The sequence below is a fragment of the Struthio camelus genome, chromosome 1 (genome assembly GCF_040807025.1).
Source record: "Struthio camelus isolate bStrCam1 chromosome 1, bStrCam1.hap1, whole genome shotgun sequence".
NCBI classification, from domain to species: Eukaryota; Metazoa; Chordata; class Aves; order Struthioniformes; family Struthionidae; genus Struthio; species Struthio camelus.
In genome coordinates this window covers 38,459,270-38,485,599 of record NC_090942.1, presented here as the reverse complement: position 1 = coordinate 38,485,599, position 26,330 = coordinate 38,459,270, and the positions used below count along the sequence as shown (strand labels likewise).

Below are 26,330 nucleotides of genomic sequence, written 5' to 3'. Positions count from 1 at the left end.
CCTAGTCACAGCGATGCACGCATTCGTAACCTCCGGGCTGAATTACTGCAATCCCTCCTATCTGGGAAGGAAACCACACGTGCTGGTTTCCACCTGGCACAAAGCAGCACGGCCCATCTGCTGACCAGCCCAGGACACCACGCACACATCCCTCTGCTGTCCTGACTGCTGGGCTGAGGTCCCTTTGCCAAAACAACACCGTTTGGAGAGAGCCCACCCTAATTAATATCCCCAGAGAACTGGCCCTCATCGTCTGCAAAACAGCCTCTTTCTCCATTTGGCTGAAGCAGGCGATTTGCAAAGGAAGGATTCAAAGGAGGAAATTCTTCCACAAAGCCAGGAGCTCTGCCTACTTCTAGTGGACCCACAGGGAACAGTAAACCTATTGATTGCTGGCTTGGCCTCACCCCTCCCAAACATCTGCAGGCATCTGTGCCCTGGAAGAGGTTTTGTGCATTCCAGAGCAATTCAGCCATCCACTGAGAACTTCTTAACTTACTACAACCTCCCTATGCCTGCTGCGAGTACTGGCAGGGCACGGCCTCCTGAGCATCCTGCTCCAGCTTGGGCAGGTTCCTGGGCCACAATGCGGAGCAGGCTCTTCCACCCCTCAGTGCCTGCACGGAATGGTTTTCCCACTAGCTGGATCTGTGGTTTTAAGCTGCAATCCGCAACCACACAATGTTCAACAGTTAGTTACTGATTCACCAGCACTAACTCCAAGCTGCAGGGCATGAAAACCTTTGTGAAAAGTAACATGCTCTGTTTGCACGGTCATGACTTCGTCTCCTTCCATCTGCCCCAGTGGGCTGAAGAAAATAACAATGCGTATACATTTAACTATCTGTTGTATACCAAAAGATTTTTTTCCTGCTGTATTAAACAAAGAGTTGCACTGTACATTAATCCTACTGGAAAAAGGGAATGACCACAGCTGCAAGTATGACTAATAACTGACCCAGACTGTTGCAGATGGCGAACAAATTGTCTCAGAAAAATCTGTGAAGTTAGCTCTTTTTCCAAGCAGCTACTGTATATATGAAAATACAATTCTAAAGAGAAAGAAATAGGGATTTCTACTTACTGATACAAGAAATAAGATCATTAAATCTTTCCTTAGGAAAGACAGGATTTTCCAGCCCTCGGAAATAGAGCTTCAGTACTCCAGCAACTGAGTTAATGTCATGGTTACTTTGGTCATCTGCCAAAGGATTTTCACCTAAAAAAGTAAATAAAGCAAATGAAACACACATGCATTCTTGCATGCAACATTTTTATAAGTGAATGACATTTTGGCGCTTTTTTGCTCGCACTGTGTGGGAGGTGGCGATGCAAGCATTCAAGTAAGATAATAAACATTGTTTAGAAATCCCAGGCTGTGATTGAACTGAAAACAGCAGCCTGAATAAAGCTTTCTTTAAATTACGTAACCTAGTGATCTCTTAGGTCCTGAAGTTCCAACAGAATATTTCTGGACATGTTATGATTTGCAGTTAGTAAAACAGAAAAAGTAAATGTTTTTAATTGAATAGGACTTCTCAGTCTATTCTTTGGGACGTGCAACCGTTTTGTGAGTACAGTGCATAGAAACTGAAACCCTAAAGCCCATGACTGAACTATGTGTATTTTAACAACTTAATCTTGATTTTGAAAGACTTTGAAATGTACTTCTATTCCAAAATAACGTCACCTAGGAGAAGTAGTTAAGGCAGATTTAAAAGTTGGAGAATAGGAGGATATGGCTTCATTTACCATGTAAAAACAGCTGCCTCACATAGCTTGTCAAGAACTAGATGAGGTTTAACAAGATATATAACTAATACCAGGGAGAAAAATATTGTGCATATTTTTTCAGGCTATCAATCACAAGACTTATTGCACCAAGGGTTTTCTCATTAGCAAATGATCTGCAAAAGGATCTGGAAATTTTTAAAAAGACAGGTTCTAAAATCCAAGAAAGAGAATATAAGACTAAAAAAAATTGCCACTGGTATTGTTTTAACACAATTAGAGGATTGCTGCATCCTGGCTGCTCTAGCAGAGCAATCCTAAGCATGGTGTTACCAGCCATTCACGTTTAAAAAGCTCTTTTCACTTGCTGGTATCTTTCCCATGATTCCTCTTCGGGGGCTGAAGGAATGAAAACAGTGGTTGGACATGGAAATGGCTCTTCACAGCCTGTATGTGCACTGATCGTGATGTCACTTTGACACAGGGACTCAAAAGTTGAGCACTCGTATTCCACAAGATCAAATAACAGCAGTCTCAAATTGCATTAAGTAGTATCTTGAATTTAATAAAAAACATAATCTTTCCTTTCTAAAGATCTTCAAAGTAAAATATAGACAAAACTATTCCTTGCAGTTTACCATTAACAAAGTAATAAATTTTGCAGTTACTTCAGAAGTCGTATGTCTTGTCTATACAGAATAAAACATAAGCTCAAGCGCCTGAGAAATTACAGAGGAAGAACATTTACATGTCATCATTATAGTTTATCATTAAGCATTTGATAGCGCAAAATTTTAGGTGCAGTACACAAAGTGCAGGGCAAACTGCTTAAAAAGCCAAGAAAGTAATTAGAATTCAACAGATTTTTTAAGTGTCAGATATTAAGGTGCTTGAATATATGAAAGTGCAATTACCTCTCTCAAATGAATTTTTAATATCATTCACTTCCACCTGGGAACCAGACACTCTAAAAATTCCCTGATGCTGAAGACCTGAAGCAAAGATAGGGGAGAGAGGTGAGAAATTAATCTATTTTAGACAGACTTTTAATTTACATTTTTAAAGCAAAGCTTGACTGGTAAATGCAAAAGATACACAAAACAGTCAGGGCATTAAAGAAATGACATAATATGTTTCAGAGCTCACCATATAAATTGATAAATCTGATACAGCTTTCCACGATGAGAGGAATGACCTGTCCAGAATCCTGGAAAAATAAAAGCAGAAAGAGTGTACTGCAAAGTTGAAAGAGAAAATCTCCCTACCCTAGACTGAACGTGAAAATTGGTTTTCTTGATCAATCCAGATGGACATACAGTGCTGACAAAAAAAAACACACTGAAAAATAATTTCTAACAGAATTCTCTTCCCATTTGGGGTCAGGGGGAGGAAGGAAGAGGTGAAGAAAAAAGATTAAAGTTCTTAATGAAAATCCCTGGATCAGGAAATTTGCAGCCTTCATTCTTTGCCTCCACCATTGTATCTGCCTAACACTGTATGTGACATCTAAGCTCATGCATTCGTTTTAGACTTTGGAAGCAAAACGAGTTAAACAGTGAATTTGCCCTTTTTAAAGTTTATTGTTAATAACAATAATTCATGATGAAGATGAACCTTCTGCATTCATCTAACTTACCTTTCTTCTCCTGGCAGAGAAAATCTGACATGCAAAGGGCCTAATTTCTGATTCCTGGAGTTTTTTGGTTTTTTTTTTCGGTAAAAAGTGCTGACAGAAAGCTGTTGACGATGCCTTTTCTGGACCTGTGGGACTATCAAACGCTCTTGGAGAAGATCCACTAAATGACATTGCATGGGGCAGTGGGTGTCTCCCACCTGTTCCAAGAGTGCTCCTATGTGCCCTTCTGACTTGTGTGTCCTAAAACACAGCAGGTCATGGCTTGGCACATTACTTCAGGCTGTGCCACCTAGCTGGCAATACCAGTGGTGAGCTGCAGGTGCTTGGAGGCAAGCGTGCGTCTGCTCGGCTGCCTCTGCAGTGGGGCAGCACGGTCCCACGAAGGTGCTGGGAAAGGAGCTTCCCACTTCCACGGCCCTGCCAGCGCCTGGCACAGCTCCTGGTCTCCGCTGTGACACAGCTGTGGCTTTTGCAGAGACATCTTCAGCTAAACAGAGGTGTTTTAATAAAGGAAAAGAAATGCTTGGGATGGTAGGGGGATGAGTTGACTCCACATTGATCATTCACCACAGTGAATGATTTGTCATTTTTTTAAAACTACTGATTTACCAAAAGGACTGTCACGGTCCTTTGGTTGTGTGTTTTGGCAATTTAGAAAATAGATATTTTACCCAATACACATTAATGACTCTCAGTCATCAAAAATCTGTCAAAGACACAAACTATATGATTAAAAATTATTTAGAAAAGTTAGTGCTTATGCTGGAAAAATTACTTTTTCATAAATAATAGGTACCTTCAAAATTCTTGTCTTGGAAGCTATAATTTTTCTTTCCAAAATGAATTTCAAATACGTAAGCACTCAGAGAACTGACTAGTTCATTTGAAAGTTCAATATAAAACCAGTCTGTATTACAAAACTAGGAATTTAAAAAGCACCTTGTAACTCAAAATACACTTTTCCCCCTACAAACCAGTCCCTCATTTTCATGCTGAATTACATTAATGGGAGGATTATGAATTAAGCCCAAGCAGAGGAGAAGCCAACTATTTTTTTAGGTATTTTTGAAAAATAATACACTCTGAAGCAATGCAACAATGCACTTCCTGAGACAACCTAACCACTGATTTTCTGTGTACTCCATGCTGCTTTAGTGGGGCCTACAAACCACTGTATTGGTAATTACATTATTTATATTGTGGCTTTCTTGTTTATCTTTAGTTAAAATCTAGCAAAAACTGGCTAGCCAAGAATCAGTAATGTCTGGACCAAAAATTTCCATTTGGATTATATCTTGATTCAGTAACAGTTGAATAAAAAAACCTACGGAATAGGTCAGTTGCTAAACCAGGAATACTGTGATCTTCACATACACTGAACACTTTGGATGTCCAAAAAAAGCAAAATATTAGAACACATGCACAACATGCACCCACATCTCCTGTTAGTACACTGATTCATGCAAGAGTGTAAAGCCTCTGAGAAGATAGTTTGCAGTAAGAAATCATAAAAAAGAAAATTGCTTTCATACCCATTTTCAGTGTATCTGTTTAAAACTATGCACTTCTTCACAGTTAAGTAATTCCTTTAAGTAATCTAGACCAACAGCTTTGGGTTTTGGATCTGATGACAGGAATATAATTTGAAGTAACGATCTGTGCTGGTGAGAACACGGACCCTGCCACTGCTGTGAATTTAATCTGATGTGCATAATTAGTGAATGATTATATCTTTTGATGCAAAAATGTAATGCAAAGCAGTTTGGTGCAATACTGTATTTCACTACCCGTCATCCTTTTGTGCCTGTCAAAATTACTCATCCCTATGAGGAATGACACGGTCTTTGGCCAGGGATGCTTCCTAATGTTTTTCTCACACTGGCTAATCTGTCATTAGGCTACTGACTTTCTTTTTCCCTTTTTTTTGGAAAGACTAACTAGGTAGAACTCTCTCCACTTGCAAGTAATCTTGCACCCCTATGCCATGTAGGACTCTTTTCAGTGAGAGTGAAAATGATAGGGTGGCATTTCTCCCCATTTCATCGGTGCTTTTCTAATCAAGGGCTTTTTGTTGTGGGGGGTTTCTATTTCTTTGTTTACCTTCATCTTTGAGCAGGAAATTGCTTATGATATTCATCTCTTGTACCATGATTTGCTGAATGTCTTTGTACCTCACAGCAGCACCTGCATAATAATAGCTGTTTTCCATATAGTTTTACAAAGGCTGGCTGTAAGCTCTGTTCAAAGACAGCTAAACTAGTAAGTGCCACTGAAGACAGAAATGGGCTCTGCAAAATACTTGCTGCTAGTAATGTTGCACAGCAAGAAAAAAATTCATATAACATGCAAACCCAGTTCACAGAGCTTACAGTTAGGATTTCAGTCACTTCATTTATAAACGTATTGCTATATATTTTTTGAAGATTTTTTTCCTCTTTAACATAGGACTCTGATTACATGAACATTAATTGAGTGTGGTGAGCAGGTGCTTGTTAAAGAATAAGGAAATATCCATCGTTTAAGACTGCAGTCACTCCATAGTTCATGCTCTGGTTCAGTTTTGCCTGCTGTACTCATGCACTGACTTCTTAATGCAAACTTCTCCTTTCAGCTTAATGAAAGAATGAATTTTGAGCTAGGTGTGAATGCAACCGGACAGCTAGGCAGAGATAGTTCTCTTTTCACCAAACTATACCTGATGTCTTGTGTGAGAGTTCCTTCGGCCCCGGCTAGAAGCATTATTAGAAATAAAAGTAGGAGAAAGAAGAAGATAGTGAATACAGAAAAGATACAAGAACCAGAATAGTAGTGATCACAATTTCACACAATATAATAAATTCCTAAAGTCACAGGAAATCAAGAGCTGGATATCAAACACAGAGAAATAACCCTTTCTTCACAGACTTTGAATACCAAATGTAAGTAAAATGGCAAGCAGGAAATTGTGCTAAGTTGTGGGATACCCTGCTATATCCTATCTTCTAAATGATGCTAAAGTCCCCAAATAAAACCAGGCTGCCACTACTGTCCCTACTTGATTAACAAAATTGTAATGAGTCTAAAGCGATAAATGAATCCTCGGCTTTCCCTCTGACTTCAGGAAGTATTATATTGATCAACTGGGAAAGAAAAGAGCCCCAGGACAGACTTAAACATAATGATCTGCCTCAGCTCACATGAGGTCTTGACCATTATAACAAGAAGTGTTGAGATCAGCCACTCCGGTGGCTGGTGCCAGTACCTTAATGAATGTTTCCAAATCACCATTAAACAACTTAGCACTATATTGTGAGCGGGGTCTGGGCTTCCTGTATTTCTGGGGCTTAGGGGGAAGATTTGGAGGCCTAAGGGAAGGGAATATCATTACTGAGAAAAGTAGAATGAAGTCATACAATAAAATGAAACGTCTGTAAGCTCATGGCAAAACAACAGAACATTGTAAAGGGAGAAATAAACACAGTAGGTCACAAGCAAAGATATTCCATCAAATTCAAGTGTAACATAATGATTAGAGAACTCCCCCAATAAAAATACATTACTTATGGATAAATATTGACATTCTTGATGAATCCCTGGTATGTCGTTTTATCATATACATTTTTTCCAAACATTGCACAGCTGGAACGACCTTTTGTTGTTGTGTTCATGCATGAAATGTGCAGCACCCCTGAAGTCCCCGCTGCCAGCCGGACAGGGCAGAGCACAGGGCATTCTGAGCACCTCTTTTATCAAGCAGGAAAGTTGCTTCATGCTGGAGAAGCTTTAAATGCAAAGTAAAGCTGCTCAGCACACTCCCCAGATGCTTCAAAAACAAACTGTCTGCATTTTCAGCTAGAGCAAGTAAGGTTAGACAGCTTTAGCCTTCCACATCCAACCACCAACATCTTTACACAAGAAAATAAACACTTTGCAAATTAGCTAAAGGAATTAAAAGAGTATCATCAACTTCAAACAAACAAACAAAAGCAGCATAACCCCAAAAAAGAAAAAAAACACACACAACTTCGGTCTGCAAAACGTTTACCTAGTATGTTACATGTTACACATGTGATGACTACGACTGAAAGAGATTACAGAAAATAAGTATCCTTCTCTAGGTCACAATTTATTTTACGACTAGTGTGGCACTCTGCATGCCAACAGTTTCCCTAATTCCCCTGCATCAGCAGTCCAATATTTCTATGGCTCTTTCAGGAATCAGCAGAAAATTCAATGTTTTGGGTGGCTGAGGTAAGAAACAATCCTTTAAAAACGTAACAGTGGTCGGACTCTGGCCTGTTGCTATGCTACCTTCTAGCTTTAATTCACCTTTAAAGAAATTCTCTTCCCTTCTGTATTTGAACTTTGACTTTGAAGAACATTCCCATTTGCATGTCTCACAAACTGGAAACTCAGCTGAACCTTGGGGCAACAGGCAGATCCCAGCAGGAGCAGGGGAACTGGTGCTAAGGAAGAGACGGGCAGACTCTGCTCCTCCAGAGCTTCTGTCCAGAGCTTAAGTGACCAGCTGTGAGAAGACAGATGTTAAGATGGCTTCAAGTTGTTCCCCTACTTCACTAGTGTAAAATATTGCCCAGGTACACCATCTTCTTTCAACTGCTTGCAGAACAGGGAATTTAGGATGCTGTGAGCCTGATGAGTCACCTGCTTTGGGGTCAAGAAAGAACTTTTTCTCATTAGGCATATGCTTGGTGACCTCCATATATTCCTGGTAGCATCTAGGGGCAGAGTTAAGGTTAAAGGCACACCTCTTATAATTTTTAATTCCTCAAATTTTATTACATTCGTAGCTCTCTAAAGCAAGTCAAACAAAAAGGCCTTACCTTGTCGTCATGTATTCAGCTCTGTGACCTAAAAAGAGTTCAATGAACAGGAAACAATCATTTGCAGAATTTGGAACTAGATACAGTTTTTAGTGTCTAAAGTATGCTTTACAGTTTACTTTTAACCCTAGCTTTTATGTTACCAGCAAAAGATAGACAATTACACAACTAACAGGGCAGTACAGTTATCTACCATCTCCACGGTTGCTTTTAAAATACAAACAGAATCCGTGCATGAAGCAACTTCTCAGAAGCCTGCCCACAGATTAAAGAACCACTTGATATCATGAATAATTTGAAGCAAAGCTCTAAAAAACCTCCATTGCTTATGCTCATGGATTTCAATGGCTAAATCAGTATGGAAATAGAGCTGTGCCAAGATAAGATTGCATCTCTCCTTGTGCGTAAACCTGTTCAGTGCTGAAAACGGAGAGCTCTGGACACCAACGGCTTGCTATTGAAAGACTCCTTCTTCTCTTCTGTCTGTGTATCACATGAAAAAAACACAATGCCATTTCGGAAGCTATGCAACACAGACATAAGAGTGACAACTGCAGAGAGCGGTAGGGAAGCAAATACTGTATTCTAAAAAGGTTTCTGGATAACCTTTGCAGACCAGTAAGTCAGGCATGTGCACTGTGTAAACTCATAATATTGAAAAGTAAAATAATGAAACAGCAGGAAGGTAATGATACGATAAGTTCCAGCCAGTCTAGTTTCCCAAAAGGAAATTATGCTCCATTAATTTATTACAATTCTTTGAACTTGTCAGTAAAACAGCAGATAAAGGAGAATCAGTTGGATTAATTTATGTAGATTTTCAAAGGTTCCTGACAAATTTCTTCACAATAGACTACTAAAGTAACTAAACAGCCATGGATTGAGTGGCAAAGTATTGTCATTGAGCAAAAACTAGTGAAGAAAGGGAAACTAAGTGGAATTAAATGGTCAGTTTTCATCATGACAAAAAGATAACAGTCACTGACTCAAGCCTTCCAATTACGACCTGCTATATAATGCATTTACTAATGTCTTTGAGAGATCACAGCAGCTAGGGAGGCAGAAAATTGTGCAGAAGACTAAAATGCGTTTCTGTCATCGAGTCCTGATAAAACTGTGAAGCACTTCACAGGAGTTTAATCAAGTTAGGGAACAAGACAAAAAACGGTAAATGAAATTCAGCATTGACAAGTTCAAATAATAAATATTGAGGAAAAATTAAACAGTTATGCAGCTAACAGAACTACAGATAACAATATGGACTCAGAAAATCACTCTGAGCATCGCTTGTGCTAGGTCTAAGCAGACCACTGCTCTATTTGAAAGCGATATCAAGAAAGCTTGTCAGACACCAGACTGCCTAAGGAACAAAAATCAAAGTGGTATGCAAAACATTATATTCTTATGTGGCAATATGCAATTACACCTGAAATACTGCACAGTACTGAATACACTGATCTGAAAATACACCTTGCAGTACCAAAAGGGTGCGGATCTGCAGATGGTGACACAAAGAACAAGCTCTGGGAAAAAATTCTGGCATTACTGACATGTAAAGACTGCACACATTTATTTTAGAGAGGTGAAAAAGAGGGGACAAAAGAAGAGTATGTAAAATAATCTATGATATGGAAAGTATAAATCAGTAACTTCCTTCTCCCTCCTCATAAAACCAAGGGAAATTCACTGAGATTAAGAATCTCAAAAACGAATGCTAGTAAAACATAGAAAAGATTTTAAGAATCCCAGGTTTGAGGGATTTAAATACATCTCTGATACTTAAGAGATTAGGGCAAAACTTATCTGGAAAACCAGCAATTTATTTTTCAACTTTCTATTAGCTTTCTTGCATTTCCCCTCCCCTTGTTCAATAGACGAGCTTTGGGTTTGAATTAATATGGCAATCAGTGTGTTTCCTGTGTTTAGTATCACTGTCATTTGAGTATTTCTCATCTAGTTTTCCAAATCTGCATACGCGGACTCACCAGACAGCATTTAATCTATCCATTCTGTCCATAAACAGAAATGGATTGCAGTAGGTGGGGGATCAACTGGAACAGGATGCAAATGTTGCCCCATGTTTTGGACATCACGCTGAAATTCAGATTTATTCCACTTACATCCTTACACTGGACTTGTTTGAGATCTACCACTCAAATTGTACCAGTGGAATTTTTTGAGAACAATCCTGACTGCAGTGTTTCCAACATTTCTCATTACTGCATTTCACAAATTTATCCTGTTCATTGGCCCTTTCTTGCTAATGCTGTCTCTGGAAGATGATTCTGTCCACACTTTCTTACCCCTTCCTTGGTGCTTCTGAGAATCTAAATCTGACCACTTTTTTTTCAACAATCCATAGGCAACTTCTGAACAGCGAGGCCGGCTCAACCCATCCTGCTCAATTCACTATGATCACCAAATACAGCACAACCCACTTCCTGCTGTTAGTCATCCTGCCAGGCACATGAGGATAGTGAGGGCCTCACTCATATTTAAGTCATGAAGAATGACTGTTTAACCCTTGACCTTGCACCCTGCAGCTTGAGCTTACATCATCCTGTCAAGGATCGGCACAGCTACAATAGAGAGATGATGAGATAAAAGCAAGAGATGGTGCCAAAGAAAAGCTCACAGTTCAGACAACCTCTTCCTTCCCTTTCTCTTCTCCCCCTTCTCTCCCGCCTTATTTAATACAACACCCTGTGTCATTTGCTGCAGTGCCGCCTTGCAGACACAAAAGGTTCCAGCAAAGGCAGCTTCAGTGGGGCAGGGGTTAAGATCATTTCCTATAAATTCATTTCTACACCAGCAACAGCAATAATGTTCTTATTTCCACTGTAATTGCACCCTTTCAGCCATCTCTGTTCAAGGCACGCACAGAATCCAGGTCTTCCTTCCTAGGCATGCACATTGTAATAATGCAAGACATGCTTTCTCAATAAAATGGGGTATTTGAACTTTTTAACCCGCAAGAATGATGGCTTTTGCCTCAAATCTCCACTCTCATACTGCGTGTATACATTTGGGATACTATTTCTATGTGCCACGGTGTGATGACACAACAACTAGGTGCAAAAACAAAGGGCAAAATACATTAACTGCTTGGGGTTACAGCTGGTGGGTTGAAGGGAACTTTTCAGACAGAATGGTCCAAGCATGCCTAAGCATGGCAGAACAACCCAGAGTCTAATGTCAATTTATCACTTTGGTCATCCTGTTGAGAAGTTTTTCTTCGGTTTTCCTTTGATACAGTTCTTCCTTTGTTTCTTTCCAACGTGCATTAGGCAAAGGATTCTGTTGCCTCTTTTCTTTTTCCCTTCAGTCAATGAGAATGTATTTCACTGGGCTTCTGAATAGCAAACATTTACTTTATTTTTCCAAATACGTTTTCTGTAAACATTTAGATGAAAAATGTCCTCAATTTTGACTAACAAAAGCTGTTTGTTGTTTTGCGGGAATAAACTGCTCAACACACACATTTAAGATAAAATACTATTATATGAAAACTTCCACCAAAAAGGAGATAATACATTCAGTGTTTAAAAGCAATTATCATTTGCGAGGGTCCAACCTCTCAGCACTCTTTATTTCTCACCCCCAACTTCAGTCACTCTCTAGACTGGGGCTTTGGGTCACAGCCACAGAAATGTTAATGGCTCTTTAGGCACCTCCACAACTGGATTTGTGGAACTGTGCTTTTGTATTAAAAGTAAGAACAGATTTGATTAACAACAGATTTTTGGCAGTAAAAGGAAAATAAATTGACACATCATAATGCTCTTCAGAGAACAAGTTTGCTTTCTTGAGTCTGAACTTTGAATTATAGTCTTTAACCTTCGGGAGAGGATTTTTACTCTTTGCTGTGTAATTTACTTCCTCTCAAGTCTATAACACGCTGTGTGGCTAGTCCTTAAGGCAATCAAAGTATGATTCTACTTTTCCCGTGGGTCTATGAGGAAGTGCCTGTCGGGAAGGCTGGTAAAGAGATGGGAAGGAACTCTACATAGGGGCTGATTCATTACTGTCCTAATTTAGCTTTAGTTCATTTGATCATGGACATCTCCTGAGTTGGTTTACATTTTAACATGCATTATTAAAAATTGTGGAGAGCATCCGGGACAATGGATATTATCGTAATTTATAAAAAAACAGATAATTTCATATGAAATAGCGGTAATTAACAGGTACAGAATTACTCATTAAGTTTTTACTTATTCTAGATCACAACGAGCAAATCCTTTGCGGAATCCCACCACTAACTAAGTCATTGAACATCTCCCTACTGACATTAGTAGGGATCCATTAATCCATTAATTAGGATTTCACCTATTACCTTTCATAAATACTCCACTGAGTTGCTAGGCTGCAAGAAGGACATTCAAATCTGCATGTCAGGAAAGTTACACTAGTGGATCCATTATAACAGATTGGTCCTGGATGATTTTCTATGTTAAAAATAAATCACTTTCCGCCACACCTCTTAAAAAAAGACCCGAAGATAACAGCAGTCACTCGGAAGAACAATGCATTTGGCACAGCTCTTAAATCAACCTACGCAGACTGTCATTTCAGAACTGAGATTTTTCATTCAACAGTTCTGTTTCCAAATAAAGTCACTTGTCTAAATGTTTGCACAGTGGAAATGAATATCTGTGAAGAAAATAAAACCAACTTACATCACGTAGTCTTACCACTGCACCAAAACTATGACCGGTAAAAAATCAGGCCTGTGCTTACTGGACAATTAAGCGTTAAGTTTTGCAATTTTCTCCTGCATACCTTTGAAATATTTCAGTGTGGTCATTGTATGACCACAAATCACTTTTCAGTTTACTGTGTGATATTTACCTTCTCCGAGTGTCCTCTGCAGCAAGTCATGTTTTGCTTGAAGCTTTGTGATGAGATTACTGCCTTCCAGATATTCTCTGAATTTCTGTAGAGATGAAGATAAATCTATTATTATGTATGTGACTTAAACTTCAGGAACTTCTGTATTATCGTTCACTTCAGGTGTTTGGTCTGTGTCACACGAACAAAGAAGCAACCAACATACCATGAAATAGAATTGCTCAGTTTCCTGCTGGTTAGCTCTTCTTTTTGCAATGCTGGGCTTACTCAGGTATGTCTCCGAGACTGTTGACTTCACAGACTCAGTCGAGCGACTGTGCTGGAAACATTCCGACACATCGTAGTCTTCAATGGTGACCATGTCTTGTATTGTTTGCAAGGTAGCTTCTGTTGTTTTTTTAACCTAGTGTTAAAAAGCACAATTTGTCAAATGGGAAGATAAATAAATACTAGAACAGCTTAGAATGGACGCTCACTACTCAATCGAATCCTCTGGCATGCTCTCCTAAAACCAACTGTGATATGCCAATGTGAAAAATGAGGTGCACTAGAACAGACACATATACATGTATGTATTTATATATATGTATATATAACCGAAGAATGACATCATTAGATATTACGCTTAGTTTTCTGCTTTACCATGGTACAACCTACAAGCATGGATGTATAGCAGTCTCAGGCATTTGTTTCTTGAAATTAGAATCAAAGAGAAACGTGACACGATTTGATTATGGTTCCTGACTTGGGATAACGGGCAATAGAGATACACTGCTTTGAATGGTCAAATCTCCAGATGAGAGGGTGGTTGGAACAGAAGTACATCTGATGGTGTGGCTGGCAGAGCAGCATATTCTTCCGTGGGAAAAATCCATGACAGGGTGCTGCGGAGGGCTGGGGTGCAGTGCGCCGTGATGCTTAGATGGCAGAAGTGCAGCAGGAGTAGAGGGTTGGAGAAAGAGCAATTACACCAGTCTTGCACCCCTTCCTATGAGTTACGGAGCACAGTCACTCACAGTGGAAACCAGGGCATGGAAGCAGTGGAATGCGGAATGCAGCATCTCCATAGTGCACTAAAAGTAACCGGCAAGACCCACAAGGATGTGGCTTTACCTTCAAGCTCTGCTGGAAGAGTCTCTAGTAGAGTTAACTTCACAGAATCACACACACTTCTTCTACACATGCCACCAGTGTAGGAAAGCATCCTTCTCATGCCTGCCAGCATAATTTCTCCCCCATGCCCTTGCACTTATCTGGCAAAAAACTCTTTCTCCTTCCTTTTGTCTTTGTCACCTTCCATCTCCTACAGCTATTTTCTGATTTTAGGTAGGTTTTTAAAGGCTAGTGTATATGGCTCATGGACATTAGTATTTTGAGCTCAGCACCCATGATATAAAATAAGATGAGAAAAACTCGAATCCCAAAAACTTATCAAAAAAGTACACAAAAAATTTAAATAACCCCTATATTTTAACATGGGAACAGATTCTCATTTAAATGGAGGGCCTTTTACATTGTCTTAAGTTGGATAAAAGTACAATTTATACACACTATATGGCTTCTCTTTGCTGCCAGGGCAGAGGAAAGAGAACAGCATTGCTTTTCTGTTCTTTACAAAGGAAAAATCCACTTTTATTTTACTAGGTGAGCTATTCCCATGACAGGCATTCACTACTACTGTTTATAAATAGCTCTAGCTGAGAGCATAACAGATTTTGACTCAGCTACCACAAAAGATGGTCCAAATTCCTTTGCCCTTCAGGAGCAGCAATTTGGGGACAGAGTAGAAGGTGAGCACAAAAGACAGTAACTCTGTGCTCAGTGTCTTTTTGCCACAAAACTTTAAAATATATGCTCTAACAATTACTCACTGTAAATTCTGCCAAATATAGAATTCAGTATTGTGACCATACAGACAGGTAAAGCGTGGAGTTTCCAAATGTCTATATGCAGACAAGGATCTACCTGCCCTTAAAAAGGGACTAAGCAAAGTCAGTGCTTTGGATAAGTGAAGTACCCATACACACGCGCGTATCTGTGGATAGTCAGCTACATCAGGAGTCTTGTTAGAGTTGTACGTGCATCATGCAAGAACCAACTGAACACCAAGTAAGACTTCCAGAAACTTAGACCTTGGTGACACTTAATGTCACTTGCCAGATGCTGCTTCTTTCAGCATCTCAGGAACTGCCTCCACATTCAACACATTTGATCATTTTGTAGCAGGCAGGAGGAGCAGCAGTTTCAATCTGCTACATGTACATGTGGCTGATGCATGTTTAGTCTTCTAAGAGAGCTGAACACAGAGAAAAGGTAATTGCAGCATTTATGGCTTTCCATATTTATCAGGTCCACAAAAGTGGCTGCAATAGGAGGTTCTACATAACACCCTGCCAGTGACCTTCACGGTTAAACTCTAAACTAGGATAAATGAGTTTCAATAAATATAGTTTGCTGATGGACTTATAAATGTAGGAAAAAATCATCCTGTTTCAACTCTTCTCTGTTCAACAGTTTCCTAAAACTGGACTGAGCAGCCATTAGGAAAACATAGCCATTTCAACAATTCCAAAGAGAATTAACACTTGACTGTAGGCAACTAAACAGTATTTGGTTTTAAAAAGAATGCACTGTCTAGAATACAAGAGTTTCCTTTAGAATCCAACTTATTATATGATATATGTGGGTTAAATAAATACAAATGTTAGCTAAGAAAGACACAACATTTTTCTCTGTGCTGAAAGCTGTTTACACAACTGGCTTATTTTCACAAAATTGGATTGATAAAATAAAAGTTTGAACAAACAGAATAAAATTAATTTTGCAGACTGCAGTATAAAAGCATGCAAATATACGTATGTTTTAATCAGCTGAAATTCAGGAAATGTACCTTTCCGGAAAGAACAAAGGCTATGTAAAAGCAACATATGCTTGTGTTTTTTTCTGGTCTGTTACTATACATGACTTGGGCAAACATAGCCACATGTACTCCATGCCAAATCCTGTACTAATTTGCATCCCCTGAAACGTCTCCAACTATCAGGAAAGGCAAGGTTGTATAAGGAGCTTTTTCTTTTATGCTTCTAACTTAGCATATTTGCCAGTATTTGACTTTTAAAATTAAAATAGCTTATACAGATTGAAGCCATTTTACTGGCCTTTATATGCTTCCGACAAGGCAGAAAACACTGCACCTCCCTGAAAACAGTGTCCGATTGTGTAGCTGAAGCAGACACAGATCTTACCTCCTCATTTTCGATTTTGAGTGTGGCCAATCGTGACTGTAGCTGCTGATACCTAAGCATAAGCTCTGCTTGCACAGGTTGCTGGGCGGTGACCTGACAAACCTAACAAAGAATCAAAAAGAGCTGTAAGACGCAAAGAAAAAAAGAATCAACAGTCTTGGGTTGCTCACCCTAAAACTAGGTGAATTCCTACCAAAGCTATTGAAATGTAACAAAGCAGGCAATGAAATGCCTCTATCTAAATTCAAAGAACTTAACGTGTTGCAAGGTAGGGAACTACATATCACACCCTATGACTACAGAGCACAGCCTTGTTCCACGGCTGCTTTGTGTTGCTTCTCTTAACACACGGAAGTGAAAACCCTGGAGTTACCTTTGATAAAGATATACACGGGTGATGCTGTGTTCTGCTTTGCCGCTGGCCTTTGGCATAGCAGAACAGGGCACAGCTGGGGAACCTTGTGCTCTTTGACATGTCCAGATGATAACATGGGGGAGGAAGAAGGGGAGAAGGCTGCATTTCAGTGAGCACAATTTGGAGCAGCTCTGCAGCTGCTCTCGAATCGCACCCACAAGCTCTGTTGCGGGTGAGGCAGGCAGTGAAGATGTAAAGTCACTACTTATACCGGCACTGGGCTGAGCACAGGTTGGCCAGCAAATCTGCAGCAACGTCCTTATGGGGTAATACAGAATAGAGTAACACATAACTGTTTTCACTTGAGAACTCTCAAGCAGCTCAGAATAGAGTGCTGCTGCCAGCTTTGCAAAAGCTTGTTGCGGATCCATTTGCTTTTGGGTAGCAATAAGAGCTTTTACCAAACTCTTTGAAAAAGGGCATAAAATCTATATCCTGCTGAAAAACATCAAAATTCAGGCCATGGAAAGCTTCCTTGTATTTAGAAAGAGAAACAGTCACTGTGAGGCTTCCTGTATTTGTCACTAACTACAGACCTCATCACCCATATGAGACTGGAATTCAAATTTCATTGGTGGGCAAAAGGCAGTGGGGTACATTTCCATGAATCTCTGCTTGTCACTTCGTGGCTCCAAGCTGTCAACTGCATTTTCAATGATGTCTAGGCCCTCATGCCTGGAGGTTTCAAGGTTATACTCTGCAGAAAGGTACGTTCTTAAGGCTCTGTTCAGACTTGCGTGGTATCCAAGATCACAACACTAACAACACAACAAAAGAAGAAGAAAATAAATTAAAAAGCAGGAACTCCATCCAAACTACAAGTTATCATTATAAATTTCTGTCCACAATTTTTTTTTAATCTTTAAAATATTTTACAAAATACTTTGTAAATAAAAACACAATATTGGGATCCTGGCACAAGTATTTAGTATCCTCATTCTATTGACAGAGAAAGGGAAGCAAAGATGCAGGGATAGCGTTACGGACAGATCAAGTGTACAAGTATGGAAACACATGTGCATTTGTTTGTCAGATACAGATGTACAGTTACTACATTTACACGAGAAGGTCTGGGGCTCCACAGAGAAGTGGGCTTTTCAGGTTGTAAGCCTCAGATCATGTATTTAAACCCAGTCTGATAGATCGCTACCATCTAAGTCAATGGTAGCACCAAACTGAAAATGAAGGCGTTCCTGCTTACCCTGTCTGTGCCTAAAAAAAGAAAAAAAGGGAGCATATAAGTAACCCATATAAGATGCTTTTTGATTTAATGAGAATGGTTTAACACCCTGATAATACAATGTATTTATTGTAAACACCTTATTCCCCATGCTCTGACAGAGCCAGCAATGTACATCATGTTACTAAATGCAAAAAGCCATAATTTATATATTTTTTTCTAGAGGTGAGAATAACACTGGAATGTATGTGAAATCTAACTGAAATCCGACTGGTAAAATGTAAAGTTGTGCTTGTTCTTGAATTTTAACCATCCTTGGCTTGCATTATTCATGATTTGTTAATATTTTAGAGGAACAGCTGAATATATTTTCAAAATGTCACAGCAGTAGTGTATCCAGTGATTGTTTTCTTAATTTCCCCCACATTACGCAGTGAACAATATCCTCAGGGTCTGCTCAGTGAGCTTCCAGATAATGGCAGGAGGACTGCAAACCTCTCTCTCCCCCCAGCTCTGGTACACTGGTCTGCTAACAGTTGCACACAAAGCAGTTTTTTTTTAAACAGTGCTTCTAGGCTTGACTCAGCCCGGGGTTACAATGACCAAACTTCTATGGGGAGAAGAGTTTGCAGCAGACTGAAATATCTAAAACACCCCACCTTGCAGGCTGCCTGCAGGAAAACACTGCAATCTTAGGATAAATTTGTTCCCGTCAGAGCAGGACGATGCCTGGCCAGGGCAGTCAGGGAACGCACTGCTCCAGGGCAGCCCTCAGCCCCCCTCCCTCCTTCCTAGGTGCCCCCCTGCAGTTTAAAATCACTCTTCCTACAGAACTCATACGCAGTGTGATGCAGGAAGGTAAAAAAGCAAATTGAATTCGGCCCACTGTATACCAGGTTTACACGCACACCTTCCTCACAACTGTTACGATCCCTTAGGACTCATGTAATCACATTCCTTTCCCTTTCCTCTTACCTATTTAAAAAAAAAAAAGACAGACAGAGAGGACAAAGTTTTCAACCTATTTACCGAATATAAACCTGTGTGTATAGGAGAAACAAACCACCTTGCACCTTGCCTCATGTTTAATGGGCTAATCGCTAGCGATCACACTGCCCTGTGGAATCTGACAGCAGAGGGCTGTTTTATTCACAGTATTGACAACAAAACTATTTTGATCAGCAGCAGCTTTCAGCCTTGGAGAGTACTGCAGGTCATTACTGCTGACAGGAGAATGGCCACCCAAAGACCAGTTCTTGAACCATTTAAAGTCTACCAGAGAAGAAAAAGGGGGAGAAAAAAGGTGTCATGTTCTATCAAACACACACAGCTTAACCTCTCTCTTTTGCATTCATACAATGGAAATTTGTGTTACAGTAACCAAAACAATCGCTCAATCTTTATACTTAAGCACATCCATATTTCAAAGATCTCCAGCCTAAAAAATATAGTTGTTTGCACATGTTTCTAAAAGGAAGAATCTCTTGGTGTTTTTCTCTTGTTCTATGTCAAATCAGATCTCATATTTAATTTACTACCTTGGATGAAAAAGACAGACTAAAAGTGATGGCAAGAAAGTAGATCAGGACAGCTGTTTTAGTTCATGCGTGTTAGCTTCAGAAACACCTCACAGAAGATTAAACTGAGAGGAAATAAGAAACAGAGAGCAATGCTTGGTTTGGAGTGGCCAACTAGTCATCCCTCAAAAACTACAGGCATCTAGAGCCTGAATTTTGGATCAGAGGATTAACAGAAGCCCACTGATTTCAGTTATAGATGCATGGCTTCTGACGCAGCTTTTTTGCAAGTTGGAATATAAGGTTGCTGCCTTTATGCTCTGACAGTATCAAGAGCTTCATCGTTTAACCCTTAAACTACTCAGCAGCTAACCCAGCAGCTATCACCTGCTTATAAATGAAAGCCATGGTCATCCTTTGTAGGTGATGACAGCTGCTGTACAGCTTAACAAATACTGCTTCTCAGCCAAGCACACGGTTTCTTCAAGGAAAGCAGAATATCCTGCCAGACTAAGGCATTTCTTAGCAATCCTAACGCCAGCAGAGGAAACAGGAACTTAACCCAGAACCATGAACTAAAGCCTTGTCTGCAATGGCTCTTTGAATTGACTTTAAAATGCCTGAATCTGGATTTTTGCTTCAAAGATACAGACAAAAACAAAATCTGTATGAGGGATATTGTATTTTAAAAGCAAAAGATAAAAACTCCTAATCAAATCATAACTCTTGATTCTGCAAGACTGTAGTTCTCTTTCTCCAAAATTTGCAGACGTAAATAACCTAGGAATGGCTCTGTTACAATATCACCTCGTGGCTACTCAGTGAGGAGAAGGGCCCTGCTTTAATCTGCGATGGATAGAGAGGAGATGGATAGAGAATGGAGGCAGCACTTAGGGCATTTGTCCATTTTATGGCCAAAAACATATGGTATGGCCATTAAACTGCTGTCCCCGCAACATGCTGTCTGACTAGGTGTGGAACACAGGAAAAAATTCCCCAGCATTTCAAGCGTCACAAAAAATTACACATGCATGCACACAGGCACATATACATGCATGCACGATTTTCAGGGAAATTTTGTAGATCCAGAAGATTTATAAAGCTCAAATGAGAAACCACACTCTTAGCTAAAGTAAATAAGAATCTTTGAGGTTCACTCATCAGCATATTTTGGCTGCAGCTTGGATGTCTAATGAGATCTGCTGTCAATCTATGGGCTGGGGAGATGAGATGTCAAGTGGCGCAATAAGACATGCAAGATGAAAAATGAGAGAACGAAGTCATAGCCTATGAGTTTTATTGCATTTCAAGCTTCATAAAGACTTTTGGTTGGGCAAAGTAGAGGGAGATGAGTGATGCATTTGGGATATGGGTGAAAAATTAATTTTGTAATTTGCATTTTATTCATATTTGGAATTACAGCTGAAGCAGTCTCAAGAGCATTTACTGTCTTTATTTCACCCCAGAGTATATTTAGGCTTGAACAAAACAAACTGCACTGCTTAGCACAGAGCTGCAATGAAACAACCAAGCTGTTCTTCATTTCATGAATAATAATAAAATTCTAATGTCAACAGAAAGAGACATTCATAAAAAAGCCCTAACCTCTAAATAAGTCATTTCCTAATCGTCCCTGTTACATAGACTTCAACATCTAAATCAAAGGGATCTGGCCATACATACCATATTTATGAGAACTTATGTAATAAAGATTGTGAGCAGCATACACTTTAGCCTGGTTTTAAACTTAGTTCTATGAATGATTAACAAAGCACCCTTACAGAATAAATTAAGTTCATAATAGCTAGATGTTCCCTAACTTCTTACCACCCAAAGCATTACTACAGACTGCAATTAGAGGGTCAGAAATTCCACTCTAAGAAAAACCAACACATAAATATTGTATTTATTCTAGGAGCAGAACTACTGTCAAATTTGTTTTGATCACAACTTCTCAGCATTTACCTTTAGATCACGAGTACCTGGTAAGACTGAAAAAGGGTCCCTACCTTCCTTTTACACCCAGATAAATCTAGTAATCTCAATTACATGGAAATCTTCAAGTAACTGAATTATAATATGTGCCACATGATCAGATGTCGGTACTAACAGACAGATTTGCAGGGTTGTGTCCTCTACCACTCCTCAGAAATCCACAATTTTCAAACAAATTTCTACATACTACATGAAGCTTTTTTAATTTAGCTAAAAAGCATTCTTTGCTGCTTTTCACATGATAAAAATGAAGAAAAAAATAATTCTGCTTCACTTGAACTAGATCCTACTATATATTCAACAGAGAATAAATATCCCATTCAACAGAAAATTCAAATTCCTCTGCTACAATATGCAGAGGACAGAAATAGACTGTACATATCAAACCATGTTTATCCCACTGCTTCTTTGCAAAGGTTGGTCCAAACCCTCAGCTCACTCAGCGCATTAAAACATCCAGCTAAGGCTCCAGCAATATTTTTTATCTTGCTTTTATCACAAGGGCTTAAGATTATGAACAACACATCATCACTTGAAGTCAAAAGCACTGAGCTCTGTTAATGAAATGAATATATTGAGCAGTTCAGACCAAGTTCAGCTTAGGAACTGCAATTCAGGATTTTCCATAGTAGCCTGACAAATCCAGTTGCAGTAGAATCCAAATGAAAAAACTATAAACATCTGTTAAAAAAAAATCCCAAGACCCTCTCCAGTATTGTAACAAACAGTACATTGTACAGTTTACTGCACCCCTCCACATATTTTTCACATTTTCACCAGACATATTTATCAATAACATAGGAAACTATTCAGTTGCGTGTACAGGTAACACCATCAGCACGAGGTGATCTAAATCCTTTCCATGTTAAGTGGAAATTCAAACACAGAAGAGAAGTAATCCCCTTCTGCACAGTCAAAGACAGAGAGATCAGGAAAACACAGAAGGGAAGGCAGCTGGGGACAAAGTAGAGAAGGTAAAGAATGAAATCACCACCACCGCTCTGAAAACTCAAGATCGTACCATTCCATTAACAGATTTACAGAATGAGATGTCTGGCTTGTTGCAACATATGGTCAGTGGGAAGCATGTCTCACATTCCAATGATATAACCCAAAAATCTTGCCAAGCCTCTAGCATTTACAAAAACTGTTTCCTTTGTCAAGTAGTAAACACTCTGTCTAGATACCAATGCTTGCACAGAATATTCTGATTAAATACAAATGCCCAAAAGACACTTCATTTAAACAATCCCACAATCGGATTAAGTTGGCTCTGAAGCAAATTCTAGTTACGCATGTTTACAGCCAACTCTTAGAAAAATGTGATGCAAAGGACTTCTAGATCTTCCATTTAAATTCCTCAGAGAAGAGTCATTTCTAAAGCCATTTTGCCAAAAGAATTTGTTATTGCCTACGTTAATCCACTGCTTGGAAAAAGCAATCAAAGTAGGTATCTTTCCTGCATTACTATATTTTGTAGAACATGTATTTCCATTAAAAGCTAACAGCTAGAATGTTCTAGTCTTCATGGCTGTGCAAATATCTTCTCAAACATTAACTCCACTGAGTGTTGTCTTTGTATATACATGCATGGAGAGCTTCACTTTGGCTTCTCCTCACAGTTCTTTGCAAGGCTCCAGGTCCTTGGCTCCTCCTGCCAGCTCTCACTGCTATGGCAAGCTCTGTGGACAATCCCCAGCCTGAGACAGCTTTGACCAAGGAGAAACACACGTTGGAGACATTCATTGGGAAATGTGAGTCCCAAAACAGGAGACAGGAGAGAAGACACAGTCAACATCTTTCTAGTGAGACCTCTGAAGGGGTAGTGGTGCTGGGAAAAGAGGGAAAGAGCATCTTTCCTTCCTTCCTTCCTTCCAGCAACCCGGAAGAACTGATGAAGTTTACATTTATCAGATAAAATCATCAAAATCATCAGCCTTTAAGCAACATCCAGCAAAACTATCTGCTAGGTAGGGACAACTTCTCACTTGGGTATTACCTGGCAGGTATGGCCACTTGTCCTTAGCTTTCTGCCCTAATGTTCTGTCTATCAATCAGGAGCCTGGTAAATGGTGCCTGGGCAGGACAAATGGGTGGAGCAGGATATGTACGGATGTAGATTAGACAGGGATTGTATATAGCAGAATAAACCAGAAGAAATCAGAAGAGACAAAACAGTGAGTGATACAGAGGAGGAAAAAGAGATGCTGAGACAGGGACAGCAAGAAATACTGAAAAAAACACAGGAAAATAGATCACTCTCATATGAGAAGGAAACAAGAAAAAAATGGAGCAAAACTTTTTGGAGGGAAAAGAGTTGAAAAGGAAAAAGGAAAAATTACAACAAAAGCAAGCAAGATTTTGCAAATTACAGAAGAAAAATGACAAAGAAAAATGATTTGCAGTATTTTAGTAAAATACAATAAAACAGACTTATGCAGCTGTTCTAGTCCATTCCTCTCAAGGAGGTATTTTTCTTTTTCTCTATCAAGGTTTGCCTCTTCAGCCAATAGAAAAGAGAAGCTTCTTGTCAAATGATGCATTAATTTATGCTACATAACAAACCAGAGCTTAGCTGGCTTATCTTTATAATGAACATGCCACCAGTGCAAAAGAAATGATAGTATGTGAATATTTACTACTGTAAATAACAAATGCCATTGTTGCAGTAGAAAGCATATGCAAATATCTAGCACTTCATACAGGCTGCAGGGGTGTACCCACTGACTTATTTAACACTACATCACAAGTGAACGAATATTATTGAACCTGTATTTATTGTCTCCATGTATTGTGTATCGAATGTGGTCAGCTTGAAAAGAGAGCATGGGACACGGCAGACTATGGGAGGTTCCCTCCATGTCGTGTAAAAACATCAATAACAGAGGTTCTGCAGACCAAATACTGGTGTAAGTCAACACTACTGTATCACCTCATCCTCCTAGGACATTCTCACGGTAATAACTTACTGAAAAGCAGTAACAAGTTCTGTTGACAATATAGAATACTGGATTGATTGTCTGTTTTGCAAACTATATACAACAGGAATAAAAAGCAGCGTATGTTTGATTGAATGGCTAAATGAATGAAACCAATTGATTTTGAAGACACACAGGAAATGTCTTATTTTGAGTTAAATACCATGATTATATATCCATTTAAGAAGCTTATCTTATAAAAAATATTTTTACTGCAGAAATCCTTTTGTACATACAATGGAAATGTCTACTTTTTGTGTTATTCCTGTCATATTTTCTCTTACCACTTGGGAAAAAACATAAAGTTCTAACTTTAAAGAAATAGGCTCAGCATCTTATTGGCACTTTGTTTTGTGAAATATAAAGCTGAAAAGAAAACTGCCGGATTATATTATAGAATATTATAGAAGATGAGCATACTGTAGGCAACTAATATATTCTCTTTGAAAATGAAAAGCAAAATAAAAATGTGTATTATTCCTGAACAGAACAAACATGAAAACAAATGCACAGCACTTACATCAATTAAATCCGAAAGGTCATGAATATAATACTTGAAAACAGAAGCATTGGTTGCTTCAAGGGTGAGCAGGTATTCATTACGGGCCTTAATAGATTTCAGCTTGTTTTCAGAATATTTTGCTTGACGCTAGGAAAGAGATTGTATATTAATGAATTTGAACTACTTCATTTTTGATATATAACAAAAACAGTAACCATTCAAGCACATATTCCTATTAACAAGAAAGAACCGTAACTGCCGGCCTGTTATATAGATAACAAATATAACACAAAGAGGTAATTTAGTACTTCATTTCAAATCACATAGTAAGAATTCTACTGAGAAGTAAGTATTCCCCTCTCTAAACTGCAATTAAATCAAGTTATTTGTAACCCACGATAATAGCTTATTACGTATTTTTTTAAATTTTATTTCCTAGCTGGACTCCTCTCTCTAATACTATGCTAAAGAATTTCAGAAATGTGTTGAATTTACTTCAAATGAAGCAAAATAAAAAGACTATTTACTTTTTCCTTCATTTTTTCAATCTTCTTTACAGAGCTCCGTCTCTGGTGCCTTTCTTCTAGTCGAATATGAAAGACAGGGTCTCCTGACCTCCCAATCTGCTTTTCTTCTTGCTTCTCTGCCTCCTTCAGTTTGCTTTCTGCACTGATGCTCTCTGCATGATACATGTGGTATGTTTTCATGACCTGCACAAGACAGAGTGAAAAGAGAGTTCAGGGAAAATGAAAATGCAAGGGTACCTACAGAAAAAGCACAAGGTCTTTAATTAAACCCTCTCTTACAAGCACGGACCTTCGATAAGTTTCTTTGCCAACATAGACTGAAGATTTCTGGTTGCATTTTTCTTTTCTGGTTTATTCAATTGCATCCCAATAGCTAACTGCAAGCCTATAGACCTTATTTAATGACTGACTTTGTATGACTGCTTCTAGATGATGCCAGAATCGGCTAGTCTGTTTACAGAAACAAGTATTTACATGTAAAACTCTGAATGGTCAGAGTGCTTTACCAACCACTATGAATAAAGAGAAAGATGATGGAGAACTAGTAATAATGTAAGCATGTGAGAAGGTCTCTTGCTCCGCCTGATTTCTTCTCAGAAGGTCCTTGTATTGCAGAAACATTTTGGTTAGTGATTTAGCAGCAAGCTAGCTATTGTTTCAGTTGAAAGTAGGAAATATCTTTTGGGATCTTTTTTCATTGATCCGACAGGAAAGACCAAATCCTTCAGGATTCTTGTCCTTGTAGGAAAACTTAAAATATGAGCAATAACATTAAATCTAGGCACTGGCTTATCTTTCTGACTTCTTCAGTATTAAGTTAACAGCTTGGCTGTGGACACTGAATGCTTGAAAACAACAGGACCCTGTTAACACAGAGGGAAGGGGAAGGAAGCAGAGACAACAGGAAGCTTTAGTCTGGGAACGCATCCC

General features: G+C 39.0%; 1 protein-coding gene across 3 annotated transcripts in view; it reads right to left on the bottom strand.

Annotated features, from left to right (window-relative positions):
* Positions 1–26,330, bottom strand: part of SRGAP1 (SLIT-ROBO Rho GTPase activating protein 1) — a 149,941-nt gene that overhangs the window by 28,105 nt on the left and 95,506 nt on the right. For 2 of the 3 annotated variants that reach the window (XM_068934452.1, XM_068934463.1), the window contains 11 exons: positions 25,401–25,583; positions 24,892–25,020; positions 17,238–17,459; positions 16,287–16,388; positions 13,247–13,444; positions 13,042–13,126; positions 8,191–8,218; positions 6,063–6,096; positions 2,878–2,938; positions 2,646–2,723; positions 1,085–1,219 (listed from right to left, as the gene is read on the bottom strand). In XM_068934452.1, the coding sequence (XP_068790553.1) occupies positions 1,085–1,219; positions 2,646–2,723; positions 2,878–2,938; positions 6,063–6,096; positions 8,191–8,218; positions 13,042–13,126; positions 13,247–13,444; positions 16,287–16,388; positions 17,238–17,459; positions 24,892–25,020; positions 25,401–25,583 (1,255 nt within the window). Of the gene's footprint in view, positions 1–1,084; positions 1,220–2,645; positions 2,724–2,877; positions 2,939–6,062; positions 6,097–6,608; positions 6,712–8,190; positions 8,219–13,041; positions 13,127–13,246; positions 13,445–16,286; positions 16,389–17,237; positions 17,460–24,891; positions 25,021–25,400; positions 25,584–26,330 lie in introns of all 3 variants that reach the window. The other variant, XM_068934443.1, reaches the window with a different exon arrangement.